This window comes from Podarcis liolepis, assembly GCF_965112155.1.
Source record: "Podarcis liolepis genome assembly, chromosome: 3".
Lineage (NCBI taxonomy): Eukaryota > Metazoa > Chordata > Lepidosauria > Squamata > Lacertidae > Podarcis > Podarcis liolepis.
The window spans coordinates 62,013,550-62,034,895 of NC_139557.1; the positions used below are offsets into that span (position 1 = coordinate 62,013,550).

Consider the following 21,346-nt stretch of genomic DNA (forward strand, 5'->3'; position numbering starts at 1 on the left):
GAGATAGATTTCATACAAAGATTTCATACCTTTTAAGTGCACAAAAATAGAAGGCAGGTGACCTGTAGTTATTGAAACTTAAAATAGCAAGTTAATTCATTTAATAAATCCTCATCCGGTGAGCTTGCTTTGGCTTAGAAATGGAAAAATGAGCTAGTTGTTTGAAAATTTCAGTCTATATTGTCTTTCTAATATCTCTGCCTTGCTAAATATTGAGCATTCCCCTCCCTACTTATTATCTGCTCTTCTCATTATTATTAAGTGTGAAAATCCACCAGTTCCCAAGGACAGTATCACCTAGAAATTTTTAGCAGCAACACTTACAATGCAGTTTACACCAGGAGGGGCAACCTGTGGCCGCATACCTGTTCTTGGACTGAAACGCTCATCAACCCCCAGTCTGGCCAATGGTGAGGGCTGATGGAAGCTAAAATCCAACATCTCACAAGGGCCCCCATTCCTGTTCTACGTCTCTTACACATATAACCACGTATATTGGATTTGTTAATTCATGTATTTTTCAATAGTCATTTTTGTCACACCAGAACAGATTTCTGAATACACTGCAAAGTCCAACACAAGTTCACACTTTTTACTTTCACCATTAATATGCATGTTAGCAGCACAATTGTTTTGTAGTACTGAGACCTCTTACCTATATACTCGGATTAGTTTACGTTTCAAGCGACTTGCATGATAAATGAAAGTCTGCTAATAACTACGTGACACATGCACCTGTCCATTCAACATCTTTTTTCGTGTATTGGGGAGATTACAACTGTATCATCGGAGCCAACTCTGCACATCCAGGCACTGTGGTCTAAACCACTGAGCCTCTTGGGCTTGCCAATTGGAAAGTCGGCGGTTCAGATCCGTGTCATGGAGTGAGCTCCCATTGCTCTGTCCCAGCTTCTACCATCCTAGCAGTTCGAAAGCACACCAGTGCAGGTAGATAAATAGGTACCACTGCAGCAAGAAAGTAAATGGCTTTTCCATGTGCTCTGGCTTCCATCACAGTGTTCCGTTGTGCCAGAAGCGGTTTAGTCATGCCGGCCACATGACCCAGAAAGCTGTCTGTGGAAAAATGCCGGCTCCCTCAGCCTGAAGCGAGATGAGCACTGCACCCCATACAGTGGTACCTCAGGTTACATACGCTTCAGGTTACATATGCTTCAGGTTACAGACTCCGCTAACCCAGAAATAGTGCTTCAGGTTAAGAACTTTGCTTCAGGATGAGAACAGAAATTGTGCTCCGGCGGCACGAGGCAGCGGGAGGCCCCATTAGCTAAAATGGTGCTTCAGGTTAAGAACGGACCTCTGGAACAAATTAAGTACTTAACCCGAGGTACCACTGTATTTGCTTTTGACTGGAATTAACCATCCAGGGATCCTTTACCTTTTTTTTTTAACCTTTACCTTGCATAATCTACGTAGGCCTAGCCTACATATCATGCTAAGCCAAACCATGGGAGCTCACACATTCATGCTAAGCACTGGGGCTTATGAAAGCTAGGGCCACGCATTCCATGTTCCAAGCTTAGTGTGTTAAGCGAAGCAGGCCATACACAAGCATGGATCTGAAGTTGCCCCTCAAACTATATAAGGGGATTGTTGTTTCTGCCACTACCAGTACATTTGCAGCTCTCTGCCACACACACACACACACACACACACACACACACAAACACTGTAACATATGATTCCTACGAGTCCCTCAACTCAAAGCAGATTTATGGGAGGGAGTTGAAAAATCAAGAACACTTGGAAGTCGCAGGATTTGTCTGGTAAAGCATACCAGAGCATAAGCACTTGCAAATGCTGCTATTCGCTTTTTTAGGAGTATTTACACAGAGGTACCTCGGATTATGAACTTATTTCGTTTCAGAAGTCCATTCTTAACCCTAAGCGTTCTTAACCCGAGGCGTGCATTCCCTCCTGCGGCCCTGGAAGCGGAATGCGTTTGTACAGAGCAAAGTTCACAACCCGGGACACCTACTTCCGGGTTTGTGGAGTTTGTAACCTAAAGCGTTCATAAGCAGGACTGTTCCGAACCCGAGGTACTACTGTGTTGACCTCAAGTCCGAGGTGGCTTACAATAAAAATAAAATAAACAATAGCCAACAGATAGTAGGTTGGAGCAAATATGTATTTATGTTACTCCCCAGACCTCAGTGCTCCAACTGCCCCTCTGCTGCTTAATCTCGTGGCCTGGAAATGGCTTCCCAATAGCCATATATTAGATGCTTATAGGATAGAGCTTAACCATTTGGCTATGCACATTTCTATACTGAAACACCAAGAATGGCTACAAATTCTGTTCACCCAGAACTGTAAGAAGTTTCCTTAATGTTAAATAGGCAACATCACCATAATCTACCAGTATCGTTCAGTTAAAACAAACATGCTGTGATACACCGTGTTCGGAATAAATGACGAAGGCAGTCTTAAAGTTCAGTTAAAAACAGAAACGAACTTATCCAAACGCCCTAGAGCACAATACTTCAACCTTTTCCTATCTAGGACCTCCGCCTCCCTGACCTCCACAAACTGCAATAGGGGACCCACTTAACGTATTTTACCCTTACCTACTTCTCTCCTTACTTCTTTAGGGTGACTAAATTCAAAGCTATATTTTAAATCGTTGTACACAGGAGGGGGGTTGTTTGTAGATTGAGCTCATCATGCCAGGTGAAAGAGTACCTAGTATCTTCTTCTACCCAACTATTAAAGTTAAAATAACTCTCTTCCTGTTTGCATTTCGTCACCTCTCTTCACCCACCCCAATTAGGAAGGAATCCAAACAAAAACAATATACTGGTGGTACCACTGGTGCTGGACACTTTAGGATGGGGTACAACCCACTTGTGGATCATAACCTACTGGCCTACTGGAGCAGCCAGACCACATGGAAAGATAGGACTCTTGAATAATACAAGCATAATTACAATAAGAGAGCAAATGAAGGAATATACAGAATGCTATCCAAGATACAGTTTCAGGAGAAAAAAATAGCCAAACCAACACTTTTGTTTTTCTGCTAGATTTCAGATTAAAAGATGGAGTGTGATTTATTTTCCTTTTTAAAAAATGGTTTATTTGTTTCCATATTTTATTTTCAATTTTCAATAATTTAACAATTTAACATCCAAATTACTTACTTATTCATCCCTTCTAGACTTCCCCCCACCCAATGCCTGGCTTCCAATTTCTCCCTTTTATTACCTTACACATCTTTACTTTTTGTGCTTTCATCTTGTATTTTTATCTTGTGAACCGCCCTGAAATATATTGATGAATCTAATAAATACTCCTCTTCCTACTCTTTATTTAAAAAACCCCCACAAAAACCCACAAATTTTCTTTCTATACAAAATTAGATAAGGAGCCAACACAGTTTGCCATTCTGTATTGTTGGTAGGCTAGATTTATATACAAGAATGTCAATAACAGCGGCACCAAGCTGAAGGACATTAAAAATACTGAATAGATGCTTTCACATTCTTTGCTATCTAAATGTGTTAGCAGTTAACACATTGACAGAAAGAAGTATTTGAAATCAGAGTGTGAAACTGCTAAAGCTGCTTTGAATCTCATTTGCAAAAGGTAATACAAAGCTGTATCAATGCAGTAGGCTGATTAAGCACCTGAACTAATCAGCCCTCATAGCTTCCATGATATTGAATGTTACCAATTCAATCAACAATGAAAAAATTAGCACACATCATATGTATGGTGACACTTATTGTACCTTATATATAGAAAAAGCTATTACAGCACTTGATTAAAAAGGTATCATCAGTACAGTGAACACTATAGCTAGGCCTTGCATCATGAATGTATGCTGAACAACTGAAAGTATATTCTTAACTTTTTAATGGTTTTTATTGCATGGTTTTTTGTTTTATTCTATAAACCACCTTGGTCTATTTTTGACACAGTATAAAAATATTGTTATATATAAATAAAAGTAAACTAACAAATGTGCACAGAAGGTTGCTGTTTTTTAAAAAAAAATCAGGGTCATGGTATCAGCTACCTGATTTTAAATAAAGGAAATACTGAATTATGGTTGCACTTTAATGCACATTTATTTGGGTGCCAGTCCCACAGAAGTTATTAGAACTTACAACTGATTAAATGCACACATATAAGGCTTTAACACCTGCTGAGAGAGGAAAATGTATGTCCTTGTGGGTGAATCCCCATAACTAGTTGCAGCCACTGAATGAAGTTCACAGCTCAGTTAGGAAGATTTGGAACTGAGGCTCCATAGCACACAGAGGCAATAACAACCATCCTGTGCTAAGAAGCTGCAGTACCACTCTCAGGAATTTTAATTTAAAATATTTCCTATGTGATACAAGAAAAAAGTAGGCCAAGAAGCAAGCAAAGGACAAAGAATTGACCAGCTTCATAGAGTCCTTCCTATTATGTCAGATTCAAGAGAACCCTTTAAGCTGATACAACTCTGCATCCTGAAATTCAGAGTATAGAAGCTTTGTAGGGAGTCAGACAAATGGTACTCCTCTTCATATGACACCAGCTTGACCCTGTAATGAGAAACTTTAAAAAAAGGACCTTTTGCATGCAAAGCCTGTGTTCACTGAGCTATAGCAGTCAGCAGCTGTGCTGGGCATACCTAAACCCATAGCTCTTCAAACAAAAAACCCACTCAATTTCTAATACATAAAACTGCATACACTACAATTCACCACCGACAAAGATTAAAATAAGTGTCAGGGTAAACTTTGAAAGCTCTCTCTTCTTTTTAAAATCATAGTGCAGTATTAGAAGAATCACAAACCTGGAAATATTTTTGTATACTAAAATAATTAGAACAATTTTCTCTCAATTTTTAAAAAAACTAAACGAAGAAAGACCAGCAGATTGAGGTTCCCAACCGCATATGCAGACAATGCGAAGTTTTAGACAGTGTCATAAAACATTAGGATATACTGTACTACCAACCTTAGGTTGGCTGCAGTCTTAAAAATCTGACACTTACGTTAAATTTAATGTGCACTTAAGAAATTAAGTGACTTTTCAAGAGTCTAATTCAAAGCACTTGAGGTCTAGAATAATGGGTAGGGATATAGTAGATATGCTGTAAGAGTGTACATCTGTACCAATGTTGTGAAAATATTGAGGGTGAGGGGTTGAGATAACTGGTGTAAGATCATTTCTGATTTGTTTCCCAATATAATGGAAATTCACAAAGCTAAAATTTTGAATATACACAAAGCAATGGCTCTTGGCAGCTAGAATGGTGGCAAAGCGGTAAAACTAAATGCACTGGAAAGGTAAGAGAGCTCCTAAGAGATTAAACAAATTAATCAAATGATACATCTGGAAATACATGAAGTATTGCATTAATCTCTAGAAAACTCTTTACAGACAAATGAAAGAATTTTGACTACTTTCTTAGATAGATTTAGTGTTTGAAGTTCTGAGAGTGTCAAACATTTATTCTGAATATTCTTGAAAATCTTACAGAGAAAACTGTTACATGTGACAGTTTTACAGGCAAGTTTTGTTTCCAAACGTTTGATATCAGTAAACATAAATATAAAAAGTATGGGATTAGTAGAGTGATAATTCAGGATTTTTATTCAAATGATATTAGAAGGTGCAAGTTACAGCTCACAAGACTGCAACAAAGAAAATGCCATACAATACTAATAATAATAATAATAATAATAATAATAATAATAATACACTGGTACCTTGGTTTGCAACTGCTTTGGATTACAACCATGTCAAACCCGGAAGTGCGCGTCCCTTTTTTTTTGGATTACAACCCATTTTTTGTGGGGGGGAGGCCCGCCTTGGGTTACAACCTGTTTTGGTTTACAACCAGACCTCTGGAACGGACTATGGTTGTAAACCAAGGTACCCCTGTAATGTAAGAATGTAATGGAAGATTTGTAATGTAGGATCACAATTCTGGATGTGCACAGTCAGGGTGGAGTAGGGGAGCAAAAAGTTGCACAAGAGCAGGGATCATAGATGAGAGGGAGAAGAAAGGAACATCAGAAAGCTATTTTTCCTTGTTAAAACTGGTTGGTTGGTTAAAAGAAACACCAACACTCCATGTTTCTCCATCCCTGTTTTAGTCAAACTCTGCTGTTGTTTATTATTCACAAGCAAACACCCATATATGCACAGCATCCATCAACTGAACATAACTATCTCTAACCGAACAAGCTACCTGACAAGCTTGTTCAAAAGACTCTATTCATCTTAAAAATATAGCATATATCAACATTGGGTGTGTCCACAACGCCAGCTGGAGGATAGCAAAGCAAGGAAATGAGGATGATCTGCATGCAAGAGAGAGTTGGGGAGGGGGAGGGGGGAAAGAGGTGGTACAAATGGGCTTGTAAAGAAAGGAAGGAGTAGGAGGCATGGGAATAGGGGTGAAGATGAGAGCAGGGGAATGAAAGGCTTTGAAAGAAAGGAGAAGGCAGAAGGTGGAAAAGGTGCTAAGCAGTTGCAATGTGTGGGAGAAGGAAAATGCAGGTTACCATGGGGGTTGTTTGTGCAAGGCATGGGCATGGTGGTGAAGGTAAAAACGGGGCTGCAGAATAGAAAAGTGGTTTTAGAGATGGGGTTGGGATGGTGAAACATGATAGCCAGACAACAGTAACCAGGAAGTGGTTTTCTACAAGGACCAAAGGACAAACCTTTATTTATAAAATATAGATTATTCTTCTGCTTCTAGGCTCTAAAATATTGGGACCTACTCTAAGCCTTGTGGTAAAATATCCAAACAAATAATTCCAGTAGAATATGCATAATTGCTCTTATCTTTAACATAACAAATCCCATATTTTCAAATATTAGCAGGGTTTGTTTAAAACAGAACTATGTAATAACAGAAGAGAACACTAAACATTATTTCATTATTCAGCCATACATAGCAGCACATTTCCACTGATTTCCTGTTGATATGCAAAATAAACCCGCCCTAGCTTTTAAAGTGGCGTTCTTTCAAAATATAGTATGCTACCTTTAAGACTGCAAGATAAAACATCTCAGGGAAAAAGTCTTGGGAGTGTCATTTTTTCCAGTGTAGGTGTATATACAAAGTGAAGCTCAAAAACATTTTAAAATGTTTCTCACTGCTTTTGACATAAGCCACTTCCTTTCTAAAGCCCACACACAGCTGTATCAAACAGAATGTGACTCTTGTTACAAAATGTTCCCCAAAAGAGACTGATATGGTCCTGTTCACTACCCCGTATTTTACTAATGTGAAATAAATGACTGAAGCTTTTTTTATCATAGCTACATTTAAATTATAAGGAACTTTGACATTAGGCATACACTGTCCAAAGTACGCTTAGTAGTAGTCTGCATCAAACATGAATTCTTTACCCAGTGAATTCACTCTTAGCTACTAAATATTTTGTAAAGTTGATTGACTGTTCTCCATGCATTTGGATACCTCTTAACACTTTGAATCAAGATGGCAGAACAAACCTTTTAAACCTGTACTGATTTTAATCAAATTTTGCCATGAAACGGGATCATATGACATCTATCCTTAAATATCAGTCCCAGCTGCCTCCTTAGGTTGCTGACTTTGGGCTCTAAGTACTTGAAATATCATTTTCCCTGTTACAGAATAACTCATGCTATAAAATCTGTGGCTCTGGTCATAGTTCCATCTACAGCTACAGTATATGGTAAGACCGTATGGAACACAGCCTTTTCTGTTGTGCTATGCCAGACGTACAATCCCCTCTCCATGGAGATACAATTGTCCACTTCATTAGCTGTATCGAGATGCAACTGTTTCCTTGGGCCTATGGAACAAGTACTTAGGATGAAATGCCTCTTAGCTGACACACCAACAACACAAACCAAGACAGAAACTTTATGACGCTGTAGTAGATGCCATGGGGCACAATGGATTGGGTTTAGGAGGTCATATATCACATATCAGCCTGGAATCTTCATTAAACTTGCATGCAACAATGTTATCTTATCTGTATGACAACTGTTTTCCAAAACAAAAAGTAGGCTAAATCAAATCTCATTGCTCTTTTTCAACTACTGCAATTTGTCAGCAATACCCATATAAGCAACAAGAAGATTTTAGCAGTAACAGAATGTTAAGCAAGTGACCACAAAGTGGAAAAATACAATGGATCTAGTGTAGATATATGACCTTTAGACAGGAAGGAAAACACTCAAGTGTTGAGTCACATGAATATCCTCTCCCCATCTCTTTCGCTTTTTTCTGAGTTTTAGCTATTGAATCCATGTGCATATCTTCAGTTAAAGCACACTTCTTGTATCAACTAATCAATACACACATGCACCATTTGATATAGACAAGCAGACAAGCAGCAAATTCCTGAGTTTTAATGCACTTAAATTGTTTAATAAATAGACACTAATTCACAGAACTATGGAACTCTTTCTAAGTTTTAAGGCAAATCTCTTTAATAGATGTTGCCACAGATTTAATTGTCGTGGGACCAAGGGTTTTATCCACATTTTTGAAAGGTAGGCAGGGAAACAAGAGACCAAAACTGCAACACAGTTTATACAGGAATACCTATTTCACTCCTGCTCCTCAGAACCTACCGTATTTTACCTATAGCTCGGAACCTCAAAGAACTACAGACAGAAAGCTGTGAAGAATGAGGTCAGCAGTTCTAAACAAAATATAAAACATACAATAATGGCAAAGATAGATTTTCAACTTTTGGACTGTTGTAGTGTTTCTATATAGCCTTTAGAATGACCATGAAACACAAGTAACCCAACTATTCAATGATATTTAAACAGCTTTCCAACAAAACACAGAGTGAGCAACCATTATTTTCACTTCAGTTCCAATTACTAATTTCAGGCACACTAAGGAAAAGAATAATTTTTATTTATTGATTCCACAAAATGTGAGTGCAAATTTAAACTATTTTTAGAGTTTTTAGGAATGAAAATATACAATTCTGTTTTTTTATTAAAAAAAATATTAATGGAGAAGCCACCAACACAAGGTACTGTAAGTATTTGAACCCTCACAGCAAGACACGGAAGACAGTGTGCACTGATTATTGATCCTCAAATTAAATTTATTTTATATATCTATATTTTTCATGAAACAAGCTACAGGTCAATTTTACTTTAAATTTTGATTTTGAATACATAAAAAATCTAAGATACTGATTTCACAATGCTCTGAATATTTTACTAGCACATTTTAGATGTCCAAAGTACACATCCAAATAGTTTTTTTACAGTTTCAAAATATCCAATATTTGTAAAAAAATGTACCATATATACACATGCAAAATCAGAGGCTGGCTTCAGAGCAGTAAAATATCAGTAAAATGTAAAGGCATGATGCACGTTTGCAGAGATCAGGATTAAAATTTGCTGCCTCACCTCCAGCTCGGGTTTGCACACATTGTACAGCATGCTGGCTGTTATCATAAAAAGGAGGTCAATGCACACCACCAATATAGCAACCCACATGTTCTTCATTTCCACAGTACTTGTAAGTTACCACCCCTCTGAACTCAAATGAACTTGCAGATTCAAGTTATGGGGAAAGGGGCAGGTGGATCACGATAAAGGAGAGAGGCATGCAGCAGCCTTGCACTGTTATCTAACAAACACAGCGCAACAATAAGTTTGCACATGCCTTTCAGCCTGCCAGGAGGGAGAGGATAAATTTATTCAGCTCCATGTCAAGCCCCTCCAAGGGGTGCAACCATATCCAAAAGAGAATGGGTCATGTCCTAAGTTACCTGAAGAATATGTGTCAATCAGAAATATTTTCAAAGCTAAAAAATCTTTTCAAAAAATCTAGAAGCAAAAATATAGCTACAAAACAACATAAAGTTCATCTTTGGTCAACCATTGTGTTATATACATCTACATCATTAAAAAAGCAACCTGCAGCATCATAACACTACTATATCTAAATATACAGTGTTTACACATTTACTTAATGACCATTTCGGAACCTGTCTAAATAGGTAGTCCATGGCTTCAAGTTGTGGTCAAATGAGTGATGGACTACACTACAATTATTCCAGTCAAGCTGCCTAAACCACACCTGCCACAATCTACCACACTAGTCCACCTACATCACAACAGCCTCTTCCCCTCATTTTCTATGGAATCCCATACAGTTACGGTACATGGGATGACTGGGAGAAAACTTTAAGCAAAAGTGACAGAGGAAGAATTCCTCTGAACAAGAGATACTGGAAAAACACTATTTTTGTCATCTGATGCAGTAAGCATTTGGAAATAGTGGTGTTTAATGAGACAGCTGAACAATAAGTGTCAAATCACAACAATAAAAAAAATTGCACCAAAAGGCAATGGAATGTACCTTACAATAAAAATATACTTTCAAGTTAAAAATCAAAATTATTTTACATACTGACATGGCTGTTTGTTTCTTAAAGAATGTAAAAACATCTCTCCAAGAAATATATATTTTACCCAGTGAACTAAATAATAGCTGCCTGTTAAATTAAATACAAAAGTTAAGATAGGGTGCTCACTGAAAATACAGCAATGCATTATGTTCTGTTCAAAACACTTGATACTATCAAAAACATACAAAGTCTTAACTTGACAAATGCCTATAAACCTTGATGAAGATAATAATAATAAAGAAAAGTATGGAAAGCAGCAGAAACAGAAAGCTAATAGACAAAAAATATAATCTTATCACCGTTTGAATGAGATTTAAGATACTGGTGCTCAAAAGAATAGTATTCTACAACATATAGTTAAAAAGATTGCAGAACTAGGTGTTTTGGTTAATAATTAAGTTATTCCTCAGTTGGACAGAGAACATCCTGTTCATTCTATATTAAAAACATTGGGAAGTTTTAGCCTGAATCTTTTAAAGGACCGCTGCACACATTACACTTTTTACAGGTACATGCAAAATATTTTGCTTGTACCTTAGTAAGTTTTATAAAGTGAGCACATGGCTGGCATATGTCTGCTTATTTGTACAATATATGTTTGAACTAGGAAGACAGACTGAGCTGTGGTTCCCTGCTATGCACCTATATGACAGCTAACACACATGACCTCCTGATTTAATATGAAGTGACGAAAAAGCCAGAGAGTACAGGAAAGTACAGTAATGCCAAATAATTTGTGTGAAAGAAAAAAATGCATTTGACAACTACCCATTAAGAAAAAATTCACATGCTGTGCTCTTGAATGTATACTTCTGGTCTCACCAAGTTTGAACATGATGGTAAGCCATTTGTAAATTAAATATTTTTGCCATGGGGATTTCAAAAACATGCACTGACAAATCAATTTTTCAAAAAAAGGGACAGATTAAAAACAAAGCAAACAAAGCTCCAATGTGCCACAAGGCAGCTACAAACAGTAACAGTGCCATATTAAACACATTAGAGATTAAAAACTTTATGGAAATTCATTCACAGCAAGTATTTAATAATTTGGTCCCCAGTGTAATTTTTGTTAAAGGTAATCCTGAAACCATAAATTAATATGTTGTTTCTAGCAGGAGCTAGCACATTCTTTCTTAAAAATATTTTTTCAATATTAATTATTTAGAAAAGATTCAGCACCTTAACACATTATTCCAAAGTTGAGGCGCTAAAGATTAAGATCTACCTCTATCAATTATAGAATAAAAGGATAAAAAAGGACTGGAATTCAGTGCATCTATTCAAAAACTTTACTACAAAAGTTTGTTAACCAAAATTAACTGACAATTGTCTTTGCATTTAAGACATCCATTCCACTTTGCCGTCCAAGTCAACCTGTTCAAAATATCTTTTTTAATGTAAAAATAATCAAAACTGCATTAGTTCATTGTGCTGTTATCTAGTGAAGGCTTTCTTTTGGCCTAATTTTACAATGTCATCTGGAGATGGTGATTTGAAGTCAAAAGGTGTTATTGCTAATAAGGGTCCAGTTTCATTAATTTTTACTTCTTGCATTTGCCTACTGTATAAGAAAGCCTTGTGAAGATTAACTGTTTGGCGCTTACATCTCTTTGGGGGATAATGAAGACACAGAGTTATAGCAAAGGCTGATGGTGCTGCAGAGAGGGCCTTTGCCCATGAAACAGTGCCTTCCAAAATATGTGACCTCATTTTCTTTTGGCTCTTCTTCCTTCCTTTAGCTACAAACATTTGTCGTCCTTGCTTTGAAAATAAAGCGTCTTTTTCTGGAAGTGAAGTGCCTGACTGTACATGTACATGTTGAGGAGATAATGTTGATTTTCTAATAAGAACACTTAGATCAATATCTGAATTCACAACTGTAGGTTGCACTGTTTTAGGTATACGAAGCTCAGAACAGCTGCTTGTTGTTCGAGGCTTATCCAATGCAGTTGATTTTGCAATTAAATCTGAAAGTGATAAACTCTCAAGCTCTTTTACTGGAGAAGACTTGGAGAATGTTAAGGAAGATAGAGATCCTGACAGTTCTGTCAATCCAGGTGAAATTTGAGGTTGGTTGGCTAGTTGGGACAATGGTGAAAGTCCTAATTCCAAGTCTGTGAAACCTGCTGATGGGTTGCAAAGATCAGATAAGGATTGAGGCTTGTTTGAATTACTTCCTTGGTGTTCCTGTAGGAGATCAGCCAGTGATGGGCTTTGAGACACTGAAAATGTTAAGCTATTCGCTTCTGAAGAGGTGCTGATATGCCCCTGGAAGCAGCCCTTACTGTGTGAAAATGAAGGGGCATTTCCAGATAGTTCGGCCTTTTTACTGAGCTGATAACTTCTCTTGCTGTCCAGCATCAAATTTCCAAAAGCATTTATAAAACCAGGAGGATTATCCAAACAGCTTTTGCTATCATAGTTTTTCTGGAGAAAAATTAATGCACTATCTTGGGTATCTGCTGAATCACCTGTTTCGTTAAGCCTGACCAGGCCCTTCAAGTCAACTCCTTTAAATTCAGATGGGTTCCAAGACATATTTTCTGAAGAATTTTCCTTCAGCAATTCAGCCTCTGAACTAAAGCATGCATCACTTTCATTGCAAGATTTCCAACTTGTGCTGGTGCTGTCAGTTGGTGGGAGTGTTACCTGCTTGTTCAGTGGTTTATAAAGTGACTTATCATTGTCACTGAATGGTATAGGAAGAGCTCCGGAGGAGTTACAAACGGGTTTTTTCTTTTTTACTGAAGGTGTTTTGACATATTTGGGTCTGAAGACTGTTTTGTCACCTGGAGCTGAAGCGTTACAAGATTCAAAATTGACCACAGGGTTGCTGAGACGACAGCAGGACTTAGTGGTATCTAAAGTATTTTCAATGGAGTTAGTCAAGTTGTTAGTGCTAGAAAATATTTCTGAGCAAAATAAGCCTTACCTTACAAGAGCCAACAATTCCAAGAGAGACACAGGGTCAAAGCAAAAACAGTTCCAATTTGTGGCAAAGCAGGAAAGCCAACAGCAAAATAGAAAAAACACAGAAAGGCATTTAATTAACAAACATTATCAAAACTGTATTAGATGTGTAAATCACAGCCTCATGAATTCAGTTTACTAACTATGCTAAATAGACAACTCTGCAGTTGAAACTTAGCACTACTAAGCTAGAATATGCCACGTTTTTCAATATTATCTATCTAATTACACAATCTGCATCAAATTTATAAATTAACCATTACATGATATAATTTTATTATATTTATTAATAATTTTATAATTATTTAGTGCAACATATATGTATAGTGCTAATGATATTTACAGATCCTTGGAAGACTACAGATTAACAGTACCTTAAGCATTCATCACAGGATGCCTCTATATATGTAGCTTAGTCATTTAAGTTATTAACAAACAGAAAAAGTAAAAAGAAGCAAAAAACTTCCTATACGGCTGCCCCTTATGCAAAAGAGCCACATAGTAAATCACACAAAAAATAAACGTAAACATACCTTTTGTTGCCTTCCCTGCAATTATGGCATCCTCATTCTTGATCCTATTTTGCTTATTGTCTTGGGCAAGTACAGAATCCAAAGCTTGTTGTACATCAAATTTACTGCTCAATACTGCTTCCACCATCACTTTCTCAGGCACAGACTTTCCAAGCACTTCTCTCATGCGATCAAGGCACAAATCAAGCTTAGCTAAAAAAAAAGGACAAGGGACTCTTATATAATGGCTTTAAATATGTAAATATGCACAGTTGCACTAATTTTGAAGAAGTATGCTCTTAGTTTTCTTAACCAAATCACAACCATCTTTATCCAGGAACAAATATCCATTCTCTACCCTTTTAGAGAAGTGGTCCCCAACCTTTTTGGTATGGTGACCCACAAGTCCAAATTTATTGTCACATCAATTTTGGACCTTATAACTTCGGGAGCTGTCAGTTTCATACATTTAAACTGTGTCTGCCTATTTTATAACAGTTATTTAAGAGATCTAAGCAAAAAGTAACTTAGTGCCCCTATTTATGTGGAATTTGTTGAAATGTTTATAGTACTTACAAAGTTATTCACAGATTTGTTTATGAGAATGTAAGAACACCAAACATCTGACTGTAGGCTATTTCTTAATAAGTTATTTAAAAATTCTTTAAAAAGTATTGCTACAGAGTGTCAGATACAATGAAGTATGAATATTTTAAATCGACTTTATCATGAATAACATTATTTTTGAAGGTATCAGTGGGAGGGCTGAGTTTGCATTTTACCAAACAGCATAATGTTGGGTTTGATGGTTGCCAGACATAGCCTCAGATCATTATTGATAAATAATTACTATATTTCATCCTCACAGCAGTCATTGCTGAAAAATCTCACAAAGATGCAGGCATTCCTTAATCAGCAAGTGCAAGACACTCAGTAATTACCAAGTAATTTTGGTAAAATGGAAGTCAAAATTCAGATCACCTCACTTCTGAAAAATTATCTTTGAGGGTCCTAGCAAATGATAGTTCAAGGAATTGTTCTTTTTGCAGTTTTGTGACATCAGCTGCAAATGGATTTCAAGCCCACTCAAAACTCTGTTTCTTCAAGAGAAATATTTCAACCAACCAAACTTCAAATCACCCTTGCCTAAACACGTAACTACGGTAACCATGGTTGCAGATCTAGTGATGGATCGCCACAAGCTGTCTTCAGTGACTGTTGCAGCTCCATCTCTGATGAGCAGGTACTGAAGGCAGCATCTGTGCATCAGAGGCAAGCTGCAGCTGTCACTCAAAACAATTCGCTGTACAAGCACTTTGTGATGAACTATCACCAAATCAGTTGCCAGCCTCCAGAGAGCAGTACCCAAGTGTTAAAATGTAAGACTTGAGCCTTTTCAGTGTTCCCTTTTAAGTGTCAACACAGCATTATAACATGCCAACAAAACAAAAAGTTGAAATAGGTATTGTCATACCTGTTAAGAACAAGCAACTATAATTATTCTGGGTTTGAACAGGCTTTGTAACCCATTTGTAGGTCCAACACACATGTTGGGAAGCACTGACATAGGACATTCTATTTTCCTAAGCAGAATAATGAAGTTGTCAGCTTTTAGGACTTCAAAACAGGCTGAATATTTATCAGCATAGGTATCATCAAGAAGACAAACAGCATTTACTCCCAAGGGGAAAATGCATATATTCAGCATTAAATAATTCAACATAATTTGATATGTCACTTAACAGTACATTTTAAGCATTTACAGATACTGTAATTAACTTCTAAGGTAAATCACATCTTCTCAGGCCTCGGGATTTAGCAGATGGTTAACCACAACTGCAAGCACTGGAAGTGGGGTGCTAATAAAAATCTGCTAATTACAAGCCTTTAGCTCTAAGAACTGTGAATCGCTTATTTTAATTCAATACCCTTCTAAAAGCCTGTCCACCTACTCCAATCTACATGACAGAAGTACAGTGAAGAGTAAGCAGATCTGAAGAGGAACATCCAAAAAAACTGAAAGAAATGTAAGGTTATCCAACAAAACTCTGAAAAAGGCATTAGTAGCTTGAGTGTCAATAGCTGAGCAACTGAGGAACTGTATTCATGGTGTTGACTACAGAAGGAGCTTGCAACACCAAATCCCCCAGTATGCTTCCCAGCCCAAATGAGGCTGGTCTAACAGTAGCCCACACGCCCTCATAACACCCATCTTTGTACATCCATCTCTTTACTGCGGGTGGAGGGAGAACAGATGATGAGAGGGTAAGTGAAGGTAAAGGGAGTGATTTGAAGTCTCTATCAGTCCATCTCTCCACCCAATAGCCTCCACTCATTAAATCTAATAACTATTATGCAAACTTCAGAATATGACATTACTGTCACATGCACATGTTCTGGTGGCAACACAATCACTTCAGTTTATTAAGTCAATGTAATATATATTTACAATTACCTTTTTCAGCACCTGTTAGCTGGTGACTTGGAATACAATCATTGCTATGTTCTGTTTCATAATCATATTTTTCTTCTAATGTCTCAGCATATGCAGTAGGATTATCACGTCTTGAGTAAATGAATTGAGCAGCTATAACATAAACAAAGAGTTCAACAGTTTTGTTCAGTTCCCAAATCCTAAGACGTTTTGTGCCATTTAATAAATCAGGCTATTTTTTAACATTTACAGCAAAGCAAATATTTGTTATTCTAACGATTCATAATATGTTTTTCTGTAAATGCTTCAGATTTCTATGGTATATCTTACTCAACACAAGTTGTGAGCAACTAGTTTGGCTTTAGAGGACTTCCATCTTTCACAGCAATTTGTTTTTAGCATAGTTATTTGGCCACAGCAATATAAAATTAGTTCAGTTAATCATAGAATTGTAGAGTTGTAAGGGACCGTATCATCTAGTACAACCTCCTGCAATGCAGGAGTATACAGTTGTCCCATAGGGAATCAAAGTGTTGTTCAAGTAGTACTGGAGATGAATTCTAAGTTTGCCTCTAAAAATGATCTTACACAAGTGACTTTAGCAACTTATGCCTCCACTCTCCCTTTGTTTCTTTCTTTCTTTCATTCATTTCCTTGCCAAATTATACACAATTTTTGATGTAGGCCAATACATTCCCTGTAGGTCAGATGGCACACCATACATAAATGGTCAAATATTAAACTAACCTGTTGAAGGTGAAATGCAAAAATCATCCTCTACAGACTGTCCATAAAGATCATCTTCTTCAAAGTCTAAGAAGCAAGAAAGACAATTTCCTTACAACTGAATTTACATTCTTACATTCACATTCTTATAACAAACATTAAGCTACATTATAGCTCAGGTGCATCACCTTCCAGGTCATTCTACCCGACCCTCAGAACTTTCCGCAGACCATGTTTTCTCCTGAAGCCATATCCTCATTGGCCATGCTGTGTCCTTCTTGTGCACTTTTGCCTGGCTAGAATGTGTCCTTGAACAGTGATAGTGATAGAGGTGTGCAGAAATGTCAGACTTGTGAGATTAGGAGGGTTTTATTTCCTAATAATGTAATTAAATTATGATTTTAGGCCTCAAAGATGAAATACAGGGAAATCAAATTCCTAAATTTTTAAAGTCAAAGCTTTAAAAATATTGTTCTCTATAATAATTGAAAAGGAAATATGTGAAAGATACGTAACATGAAGGCATATGACAACAAAAGGGCAGTAACTAATCCAGAGTAATAGAGTGTGCAGGTAGGATATAGAATATTATTATACTATAGGGGAATCATGTTGGATTTGCCCATCTGATCTTAAATTATTAAAGTTAGATATTTCTAAATAAAATTTAATCATTTACAGCACAACCCTAACCATATCTATTCAAGAAGGGTAGTAGTCAAAAGGTTCTGCAATACATAGATTACAAATAAAATCCCTTATAATTCAGTTATATATACTGAAATGCCTATTCTGACCTCATATGAAAATATAGTATGTCATAGATGTATGGCACATGGCATGTTTGCAGATTTTATGTTGTTGATATTATTGCAGTTTTTATACAGTGCTTTTATCATTATAGGTGTGCAGCTCTACAGTACTTTACACTAATACGTATATTCTCACATTTGTTTTAAGTACAGTACTTATGTGTAATCACATAAAATGGATTAAGCACTATGAAAAGGTTTTTGGAGAACATTTAAACAGAAGTTTTTTGAGGAGCCTAAAGTTGGACCAGTGCAATACATGGATGCATCTGCAGCAGCAGTTGTAAAATCAGATTGTTTATATACATTGTGATTATGTTTTCTACACTGAAACTGACAGGATTTTCCAACAGCGATAAATCAACTGCTCCTGCTAGCAGGCAGCTTGTGCATCATGTGTGCCCCTTTTCCTTATACTGAGGAAGTGGAACCTGTGGCCTTCCAGATGTTGTACGGCAGCAGCTCCTACCATCTGTTACCACAGCCTATGCTGCCTGGGGATGCTGGGAGCTGGTGCCCAGCAGCAACTGGAGGGGCTGCAAGTTCCCTATCCTTGGCTTGCAGTACTCCAGATGTCCAGCATATCGAACCACGAAGGGTCCTTACTTCTTGCCAGTTCTTGAACCCTCATCAGCCATCCTCACTACCACACACACTGCAGCGGAGTCCCTTTCAAAATGGTTGCGCCTCTGTCAACATTGAGGGCCACAGGTTTCAGGCCCCCACCAGGTATGCCAACAGGTGTCCTTCGTGGTGGGCCGTGGGGCAAAACAGGAGGGAAGGACCCCAGCTCCTCTCCAACGAAACCCGACCCGCCTCGCACCAAGCGGCCTCCCCACGCTTAGCCATGCCTTCTCTTTCTTGCCCCCCTCCCGCCGTGCCTTCGTCTCCCTCCGCCGCCGCGACCCCCTCAGCGCCTCGCTCGAGACCCTCCGTCGCCAGGCAGGTCGTGGGCGTGCTAGTGACGTCACCGCCAGTCTCTCCGAGAGACTGTCCCCTCCCTCCGCCCCCCCCATGCCGAGCCGGGCTAGTCTGTCGTGCGAGGGGCGGGGTGGGCCTTCCCGCGAAGCTGGATGCGGAGAAGCAGCTCTCCCTTAACACAACAACTCTCTACCTTCGTCGTAGTTATAGCCACGCACGTTCCTGTGCCGGGCCATGGCGAGCGCGCCGATGGCGACCTGAGGTAGTTGAAAGAGGCTAGGCCCCCTTGACACCCCCTCAGACGAGGCGTCTGTAGCGCCCCCGGGTCACCATGTTGTTGGTTTGGGCCTACCAGTGCTGCCGCTGCCCCGCCCTCCTCGTAGGCAGCTTTTCGCGCATGCGCTACGCTGTATATTTTTCTCTCTCTCTCCTCCCCTCACCCAGACCCGGTACGCGCACGCGTGTGTCAGGCTGGAGTGAAGCGGCAGGTGGGGGGGCGCGTGACGTACTGCCCCCGCCCGGCCTTGGCGTGTTGTTGTTTGTTCGCGCTTTAGCTGGGATACGTCAGCTAAACTGTCCGATCGCCGAAGCGTCAAGCGACCAATCAGAGCCAAGCCCGCGATGACCAGGCCCGCCCTATACGTAAAGCCGCTCTCGGACGTCAGCGCCGCGTGCGTTGCGAGTTGAGTGGCGGGCTGCTAGCTAGCTAGCTATGGTCTTTCGACGCTACCCTCTGAATTAGGAGGGCTCACACGAGGGAAAACACCTCCTGCATCAGTATTAGTTCCTAATGCTCATTCCTGCGCTCCACGTCAAGAATTAGGAGTTCCCACGACCAGACGCGTGTCCTTCAGAGTTAATGTGGCCCTCGCAAGGTTTTGATTTTGTTTCTTTTTGCATTTTATATGTGGCTACGTAGGTGGCAGACGAGCCAGTCAAGTTGCCCTTGACTATCCAAATAAGAGGTGTTTTATTACAGTTTATGACCTTTTGAAAAGCATTGCCTTTCTCTAACCAGCTGAGGACAACGGAAATGCTTTACCGTCCGGATGAGGTGGGTTAGGCTGAAAAAGAATGACTGTCTCAAGGCCACCCAGCGAGCTTGGTGACTGAGGTAGCAGAGCACACTTCCCTGGGAGTCTTACTGGACTCAGTGGTGCTTACTTCTGAGTAGACATGTACAGCGGTACTTCAGGTTACAGACTCTGCTAACCCAGAAATAGTACCTCGGGTTAAGAACTTTGTTTCAGGATGAGAACAGAAATCGTGTGGCGCATTGACAGCAGGAGGCCCCATTAGCTAAAGTGGTGTTTCAGGTTAAGCACAGTTTCAGGTTAAGAACGGACCTCCAGAATGAATTAAGTACGTAACAAGAGGTACCACTGTATATGGCCAAATCATGGAGGGAGATTTGAAACAAGTGCCCTCATTCTAGCCTTAACACTTAAGTTTTAGCTACACTGGTTCTCCCAATAACAAAGTCCAAAGTGGCTACTATAATTTTTTCAGTTTTATAAATGGCAGTTGTACTGGTGCTAAAGAATAGTACTTTGCTCACAGAGCCCTCATTTCAAATCTCTTTATAAAAAAATAACCTTTGTTATGCAACGAGGCTTTAGCTTATGTTCTCTGTTTGTAAAATGCTCGTGATAGTGCTTTACATAGTTACTCCACCAAAAAGCTGGTGGGGGGATGTTTTCATCTGGTGCAGAAAGGATAAAATTTTTGGTGCCATGCAAGCTCTGGGGCAGGAAATCCGCCAAATGGATGCAACCCACCTTACCTCAAATGGGGGAAGGGGGTTGGAACAAATCTCCAAAGAGAAGGGAGAAAGATCCTAAGGAACATAAAACTTTAACAGTAAACACCAGCTTCATTCAATGAATGTGATAACCAGCGGGGAAGAACTAAACCATCAGTTTGTTAGCATGTTTAAATTTCACAAGTCTTAAACATGAAGAATCTATTACTCATTGCTAGAACAACTGTGCTATCTTTGAATAACTAATCTATGACAAATGTATTCTCCATTTTATAAATCTACTTGAAAACCTATCTGATAAAAGATCATCCCTGCAGTATAATGATTTTGTTTATATCAATGTGCTTGTCACTCTGCCCTTGAAAAAAATTATAGTAATACCACAAAGTTGGGTGGATATTGAAAATATGCAAGGCCTTGATAATGAGACACACTGCCCACAACTTTTAAGAAAAACATGCTAAGGAAAAAAAGCCTTCAGGCAATTTTCTTGTAGTGTTAAACACAATATGCCTAAATATTTCAGTATGTGTGGTGGTGACCAAAAGAGAAACGGGTGGGTGTCACATGGTGCTTGTTTCCATATAGGAAAAATGCCACATGTAAAGTAAACCTTTCTGGAAGTCTTCATTGCTCTCACAGTTACAGAGATGAGGATAAATACTTCACCCCTGCAAGCTAGTCTATTTTGGCTTCAATTCTATTTAGTTATCATCATCACATCTTTACATGGTGAACAGTTCCTCTGCAATGATGGACAGATATTCTCTTTGTTCATCTGCCCACTGTACTTTTCTAAT

General features: G+C 38.7%; 1 protein-coding gene across 4 annotated transcripts in view; it reads right to left on the reverse strand.

The window, feature by feature from the left end:
* HBS1L (HBS1 like translational GTPase) overlaps positions 1-19,358 on the reverse strand; it is a 43,263-nt gene extending 23,905 nt beyond the window's left edge. For 2 of the 4 annotated variants that reach the window (XR_014524875.1, XM_083498143.1), the window contains exons 1-4: positions 18,978-19,358; positions 17,073-17,138; positions 16,347-16,478; positions 13,913-14,104 (exon numbers count right to left, since the gene is read on the reverse strand). Coding sequence is in view for 2 of the 4 variants with exons in the window: in XM_083498143.1 (XP_083354269.1) it covers positions 13,913-14,104; positions 16,347-16,478; positions 17,073-17,138; positions 18,978-19,020 (433 nt within the window). In the remaining 2 variants the exon portion in view is untranslated. Of the gene's footprint in view, positions 1-9,062; positions 13,337-13,912; positions 14,105-16,346; positions 16,479-17,072; positions 17,139-18,977 lie in introns of those variants that run through there. The other 2 variants (XR_014524876.1, XM_083498144.1) reach the window with 2 other exon arrangements.
* Between the last annotated feature and the right edge of the window lie 1,988 nt (positions 19,359-21,346).